The 7,900-nt window shown below is 40.5% G+C and overlaps 1 protein-coding gene across 1 annotated transcript; it reads right to left on the minus strand.

Moving 5' to 3' along the window:
• Nucleotides 1–2,309: 2,309 nt before the first annotated feature.
• Nucleotides 2,310–6,853, minus strand: Il6 (interleukin 6). The gene is made up of 5 exons (XM_004839819.3): nucleotides 6,722–6,853; nucleotides 6,377–6,558; nucleotides 5,211–5,321; nucleotides 4,248–4,400; nucleotides 2,310–2,813 (listed from the first exon to the last, which is right to left on the minus strand). The coding sequence occupies exons 1-5, from the start codon at nucleotides 6,738–6,740 to the stop codon at nucleotides 2,622–2,624; spliced, it is 657 nt and encodes a 218-aa protein (XP_004839876.2). The 5' UTR covers nucleotides 6,741–6,853; the 3' UTR covers nucleotides 2,310–2,621.
• Between the last annotated feature and the right edge of the window lie 1,047 nt (nucleotides 6,854–7,900).

A 7,900-nucleotide genomic window follows, 5' to 3' on the forward strand; every position in this document is an offset into this window, starting at 1 on the left:
CACCATTCCTTTTAAATAAATAAATAAATGTATTTATATATTTATACTAAGGATTGAACCCAGAACCTTCACACTGAGCTACTTCTCCTGCACCCCTTTACATTTTTAAAAATTTATAATATTTTGAGAGAGGGTCTTGCTAAGTCACTAAATTACCAAGGCTGGCTCCAAATTGCAATCCTCCTGCCTCAGCTTCCCAGTGTTGGGATTACAAGGGTGATGAGATGAGGGAAATAAGATAGGAGATAAAGAATATTACCAGTGGAGGAAGAAAACACAACTAGAGAGACATGCTCTGACTATTTATTGCCTCCTCTAGATGTCCTTAGAATGTTTCTTTCAAATGCTTGCTATTTTTTCTTAAAATGAAGGTACGTAAGTGTATAGAATTAACAATTTCCCTTAATACTATATTGTTATAATTTGGGTCTAGATGTCCCCCCAGAGCCTCATGTGGTCATAGGACTGACTTAGAGTATGTGAAGCTGGAATTGATTCATGATGCAATGCTAGGCTCAAGGGTGTGAGTGCTATCTGCCCTAAGTAGTCTGAATAAGATAAAAGGGGCAGAGAGCCACTGTTAACTTCCCTCTCTTGTTATCTTTGCTGCCTTTTGGCACCATATTATTTCTCCTTTCCAGTGCCTATTTGCCATCCCTGCCTTGGAGCTATCTGATTATGGACTGAAACTCTACAAACTATAAGCCAAATAAACCCCTTCCCTTCCAACTTTTGGTGTCAGGTATTTTGTCTCAGCAATGAGAGAAAAGTAATGAACACATATATGGTCCCAAGAAATGACACATCTTCTATTTGATTACCTAAGTATACTTTCTTCATTAAATATATTTTTTTAAGACCTACTTTGTTCAGCGTCTGGGCCATGAGTCTAGAAGGCAAACATGGATACACTAGAGTCTTCTTTCTTGAGGAACCCACTTGTTGGCTGGAAAGAAAAATCCATTAATTTTAAGATGTGACACATTGTGCTAGATACTGTGATATATAGGTATGTGCAGAGTTTGAGGAACCCAGAGGAGGCAGGCATAACTTCTCGTTATTATTTGGAAGCTTGCACACTGCTATCTTACATAGTGGTTGTATGATCTCAAAGGCTTTGATTGCATCTTTAAATGTCTCTCTATAATTAAATGTTTTGGGACTTTCTACATTCATTTTTTATTTCCTTGGGAGGTGATGAAACCTAAAAGTTAAGAGGAGACCTGGATGCAGGTAGACTTGGTTTCAAACCTGAGCTCATGCCTGATTTTCTAGCTGCATGACTTGCATAAGTCACTTACTCTCACATCCAGTAGAGTGTGTAAGTATTGAGGTTAATGATATGATGGCTGCAACACATTTAGCATGGCACCTAGAATGTAATAAGTATTCAATTATATCTTTCTTCAGGTGATTATAGGTTTTTTCTTTATTTTTGGTACTGGTGTTAACAAGGAACTTGTTTATATTTAGCTTTGTAAACCACAGTCATAAATGAGATTAAAATAAAAGCAAAGAAAGCCCATTTGGGTGGAGATTGGGAAACATGGGATCAGCTGACAAAAATCAGCTTTTCCATGAAAGAGGCTCTTTATCAAGAGTTGCAAACTGATGCACATAGAGGAAGTTGTAATTGTTATAAGCTCACTAGAATTGCACCTGACCAGGTCAAGAAGCAAAACTAGTCACTCTAGTATTTTTCAAACCTTGAAAGTTATCGTTAGATCCTGAAAAATTGTTCCCTCCAACAGATTCAGTTCCTGTCATGATTCTCTGTAGGCCGTCTCCCTTCATGATTCATGATTCTCTGTAGGCAGTCTCCCTTATATTTCTAAGGCCAGTAAAGGACTTTTGTTCTTTCTCTTTTGACCATTCTGAGGCCATTTTGACTTTTATTTTATCTAGCTTCACATGACACACACAGGCTTAATTGCTGATTTTTTAAAGAATGTGAAGTTTTTTGGTGAAAAGACAGCTTTAGGAAGAAAGTGTTCAAATGGGTAGGGGAACTAGGGAGGGGGACAGGGGAAGGGAAGGAAGGGAAAGGGAAAAATGAGAAAAAAAGAAAAAATGGAACAAAGTTTTTGTAAATAAGGAGAGGAAGAGGGGTTGAAGGGAGGGTAGGGAAATGGGAAAAAAAGAATCAAAATATATCATGTACAGATACAAATTCCCTATGATGAATGTGATCATTATTTATATCTAAAATGCACCAATAAACTTAATTAACTTTAAAAAAAGACAGCTTAATGATTATAAAAAATGCAACACAAGCATTTCTTTTAAAATGTATATAAATTAGCAATTTATTGAGGTAAGCTTATACATTCAGAGAAATGATCTGGCTCTGAAACAGGATATTCAAAACTGCTTAGACTTTTATATTATAATTTCAAAAACATTACATATAACATTTCAAGTGCCACTTAATAAAATTATAAATATCAATCACATATAAATTAACTCAAATTTCACATATTTAAATTATCAATAAATTAAAAATAATTAAAATAGTGTCCTAACACTCATACAGTCAGTTCTTCGTAGAGAACAAGATAAGATACTCAGTGGACAGGACATGTTTTCTGACCATAGGAAGAAATGCCCATGAACTGATCATATTAGATATCTAAGTCCAAGTCTGAACCTGCTTTCCGAATAGGCCTCAGACTATTCTGCAGGAATTCTTCAAGGCTGCACAGAACGATTTGAACTATCAAAAGCTTCTGAGTCTCATTCTGTGACTCCAGCTCCTCCAGCAGGGTGGCATTCGCAGTTGGGCTAGGGAAGACTGTCTGTTCTGTATTGCTTACCTGAAAGGAAAAGAAAACAAAGAGGATTAAACAATCACACACTGAACATATCCTTTGTGGTGGAGGAATGTTCTGTTCTGTGGGAAGATGTTTAAATTTGAGGTGAATGACACTAACTGGGGTCACCAGCCCTGACTCACCCGGGTTGCAGGAGGTGTTTTGCTCTAAGCCCACCCTGAGAAAGACTGTTTCACAGTGACTGATTTGTAACCATCCCTTTGCTGCTGTTTCCCATTAGATGGTAAACATCCAGAGGGCAGAGCCACTACCTTATTTGTCTTCCCTCCTGTTATCCAAAGCAGTATGAACAGTTGTTATTTAATAGATGAATGAAGAACTCATAGCTAAAGGCAATTTAATGGATTCTAAGTCTAGTACTTTCCTCCAGTTTTCCTCTCTATCCATTCAGTACTTGTTGAGTCCACTGATCCGGTGATGACTGGAAACACCTTTCTACAGAGCTGCTAATATGGCAATAAGTAGCTTGTGGAAGGCCTTGCACCTCAAAGTATGGCCTTGGAGTACAGTAGTACTGGCATCACTAGGGAGTACCTTAGATATATGAATCTCAGGCCCTACCCTAGACCTGCTAAAGCACACTGCAATGAAACAAGATCCCAGGGGACTCCTGTGCATAGTAAAATATGGTAAGGCCTGTTTTTGTTTTTGTTTTGGTACTGTAGATCGAAGGTGGGACTTTGGGCCTTCCAGGCAGGTGGTGGAACCATTGAGCTAAATCCTTGGCCCTGATAAAGCCTGGTTTAAGGCAAACAACTAGAAGTTGCAGAGGCAAAATTAGCACCCAAAGTTTCCTTCCAGGACCCTTTCATTGCACTTTGTTTTGTCCATCCATTCTCTGAGCCAAAACCCTTCCCATTATCTGCCATTTAATAGCTAGCTGGTGGTGGCCAAAGCCCTTTATCCCTCCTTTTCCAGTCCTTAGCCTTTGACCTTTTCTCTACATTAACTCTGGCAACAAGAATGTCACTTTCTAGTGATTAAAATATTAAAATCATTTTTGTGAAATCTGTTGTTTTAGAATGGCTCACTGAGTGGGGTTAAATATGCTTCCTTCTATCACAGACTTTTCCTATCTCTTAAGATATTAGAAATTGATGTTTAAATCCATGTAGTTTAATACAGTAATTTTTTTTTTTTTGGTACCGGGGATCAAACTTGGGACCCTGTGCTTACAAGGCAAGCATCGGAATCACTGAGCTAAATCCCTGGCCCTAATATAGTATTTTAAATCCAGTTATCAACGGTCTTTGCAGAAGAGAGCCAAAAAAAATGTTTAACTATAAGGAAGCAGTTTTCAGACCCTCTCATTAGAATGTAGCCATCTTTGTCAAAGCAGCATTGCATCCCTGAGTTGTCAGGTGCTTTCCTTAAGCTTCTCTTCTCCTTTCCCTGTGAGAGATGAGGAGCACTCACCTTAGCTTTCATGAACAGACTCAAGCTTTTGACACTAGTGTATATTTTTTCAGCTTTTTCATTTTCAGAGTCACTCTGAAGCTTGTTCTGCATGTACTGCAGGTAGATCTGGAACTTCAGAAGACCAGTGATGATTTTCAAGTGGCATGTTTCCTATGAAAAGAGATGGTAGGGGAATTGGTTACTGCTAGGAGACAAGAATCAATTTGAAAACTTAAACTTCCTACAGTTCAGCATCTTCTTTCTCTGATCCTCTAGAAAATTAGACATCATCTTTTAGGAAACTGGACAGCATCATCAGCTGTCTTGTTTTAAGTATTTGAATAGTCAGATACCATTACTGACTTTTATCTAAAGCTCTTCCTACACTCCTACCCTTGTCAATGTTGGCTTGAAATCTCCTTTTATGGAATAATCAGAAGTCAGTTCGAGTTATCTCACTGTCCAGAAGGAGAGGTATGTGGAGAATGAACTCAGCAGGGAGGATGGGCCTGGATCCTGCCACTGGTAGCCAAAGAGGAGATTCTTCCCCAATCACCTTACAAAGTTTGAAACAGCTAAACCTGCTGGGATTTCTAACATTTGACATGTGTGAAAAGTTCCAACATGCCAGACCTGGTGGTGCACACCTGTAATCCAATTACTTGGGAGGCTGAGACAGGAGTATTGCCATGAATTCCAGGCCAGCCTGGGCTACACAGTGAGTTGAAGGCCAGCCTGAACTGCATAGTGAGATCGTGTCTCAAAAAAAGAAAAAAAAAAAAAATCCCTAAACACAATGAAAATTCCTGCCTGTTCAAAGATAAACTGCCTTTAAAAAAGGTTAAGTTGGCTTCTTCATGGACTTTGTATAATATTCTTTACATCTATCCCTGTTTTTGTTGCCTTCCTGGGCCTACATATTTGCAGGCACTTCTTGCAAGAGGGAGAATTTGGCTTAAAGTAAATGTGACATGCTCATACCCAGTTGTATCCACCGTAGAAGCATCCATCTTCTATTTTTATCTTTGGGAGGTTCAGGTTGTTTAACATTGCCTTTTCCTCCTCTAGGCAATTGACATTATGTTTGCACGTCTAGGAAAGAATAGCAGAATTGTTATCATTTAAGTGCCCCTAAAACAAACACCACTAGAGGGCCAATTCATGTTCTACTACAGTCAGGAAAGTCTCTTTTAAAAAAAGGAAGTCACAACCTACTGGCATCTTGGCAAGCAAAGTCTAGTGGAATTAGTAGGGTTCAATCCCAGGTTGACCTGGAACTCTAGGCTTGTTCTTTATTCTAAATCTTAGTTTCTTCATTTCCAAATTGAGAAACATTAAACATCTTCCTTGAGTGTTTCTTTAGATATTAGATATACTGTTTATATGTGAAATGCATAGATGGTAGTTGATATTTAATAAGTGATAACAATTTTGATGATAATTTACAGTAAACAGAATTTAAACCATAGGATGTTCCACCTGGAAGGACCTGTAAGATCATCCAGTCTAACTCCATAATTTTACAGATAAGAGTGCAGAAATGGTAGAGAATTTGCCCAAGATCCTTAAGCTTAGTGATGAGAATTCTGGCTCCCAATCCTCTCTCTTTTGTGTTCTTTCTTTCTATCAAACAGAGCCGAAACACTTTGCGTTTAAAGTTGGGAGATGCTTTTACCTACCTATGACTTTGCCTATTTGGTGGGCCCTAAGGTAGTATTTTGGCTAGAATGACCCTGGAGAGTCCTAACCACTAAACTCACATAATCTAAAAGTACTGTAACTTCCCGAGAAGCTGAACATTCATTTTAGTGGCATTTTTCTAATCCTCCCAAATTCCAAGGAACAAAATGAACGTTGGTGGACCTTACTTTTCTGTCAGGGAAAAGGAATCCTTGACCATTCAGTCTAAGTGTGTAGCTAAGAATGGGTGAGGGAAAATGAGTTCCAGCTCCATTCTGTATTTTTCAGAAAGTGAAGAAACCTCCTGACACCATCAGCAAAGAAGAAATACAGAACACAATCTAGTCTAGTCTGTCCCAGAACCCAGCAGAGACCTCCCAACACATGAGCCCCTTGTCCATACTGGGGCAAGGAGAATGAATGTATGCCCACGTGGGGACCTACATCCCCATCACCAAGTTACCCACCTCACTTTTCAGTTCCTGGACATCGTGGAGGACTAGCGTAAACAGTCGAAACGCTTGTGAATTAGAGGTTGTTGGCTTACTTGACGTCGTATCAGCCCTGAAATCTTTCAGAACTTGTGAGGTGGGAGCAGCAGTAACTGTTACCAGGAGCAGCCCCCACAAGGCAAGTGGACGGAAGGTGCCTGTGCCGAAGGGAAGGGAGAGCAGCCAGTGAGCTGACAGCACAGCTGTGAGCCTGCTGTTGGAGCTGGCCAGACGCCAGCCCTCACTCAGCCACACACCTCCCTCACAAGGGAGGAGCACCATCAGCCGGCGCCTCCAGGGCTAGGGATTTCCTTCACTTACTTGTGGAGAGAAACTTCATAGCTGTTCCTGGAGGGCAGATGGAGGGCAAGATGGAGCTAGCTCTGTTTCGTTCCTGGTGGGCTCAGGAGCAGAATGAGCTTCAGACATCCCCTGTCTCATATTTATTGGGAGTTGACACTCTAATTTTGAGACTCATGGGAAAATCCCACATTTGATAAAATCTTTGATGGACGGTGGGGGTGGGGCCAGAGTGGGTGGGGCTGATTGGAAACCTCATTAAGATTGTGCAAAATGTGACGTTGTTTAGCATCGAAAAGAATCACAACTGTGGAAAAAAGTGGCTTAGGTCATCACTGAGGCTGCCCTAAGAATCAGGATCCCTCTTCCTTTACTTTCTTTTTTTTTCTAGTGACTCAGCACTTTAGCATGTCTTGAGAAAGTAAAGCTGAAGTCATGTACAATGTTTTATGAGGAGGGAAAACAGAAGCTAAAACTGGCTGTGATTTTTGAAAAACAATACTTTGATTTCCAGACAGAGATGCTAAGATTTAGTATTCCAACTTTTTCGTATTTTTTAAATACCTAAGATATTTTGCCTTGAGTTTTGCCACATCACACCACAGACCGTTAAGCCCGAGGTCACACAGAAGATATTACTACCAGTCATTACCTTACTTTATTTCCTGGCTCTTGCCATGACCAGCTGTTGCTGAATTACCTGGCTACCCTCAAATCCTATGCAGTCATTTTAGAAGGCTCCATGTGGAGTGTGCTACACATGCATAAATGACACCTTTTTGGTATTAAATCCCCACTGCCAGTTTCCTCCTCACCTGTTTCAACTCGCTTCGGGGAGGTCTACTGCTACCCTGCTCTCCCCCTAGTGGCCTCCTGGGGGATCTCCTGGTAAGGACTTTGATCGCTGTGCCACAGGGTTGTCCCTAGTGTGCCAGAGTCTCTCCACTACTGCCAGCAGTCCTGGGATCCCACTTTCCTGGGCCACTTTGAAGTGCCCAGATGGATGCTGGGCCTCCTGGAGTCCTCAAGTTGCTGAAGCCCACTTGGTTCAGGGTAGGAATGGGGGGAAAAACTACTCACTTCTTTGATGAAGCCATCAGAGAAGACCTTGTGGCATCTTCTCAAAACTCTTGCTGTATGACTGGATTTGAATCCAAAGGTGACAAGAGACTTTAGGCTCTGAATCATGCCTTGTTCTCC

Source organism: Heterocephalus glaber, unplaced genomic scaffold (genome assembly GCF_053883595.1).
Source record: "Heterocephalus glaber isolate CG9 unplaced genomic scaffold, H.glaber_assembly_v1.0 deba00000676, whole genome shotgun sequence".
In the NCBI taxonomy this organism is placed as follows: domain Eukaryota; kingdom Metazoa; phylum Chordata; class Mammalia; order Rodentia; family Bathyergidae; genus Heterocephalus; species Heterocephalus glaber.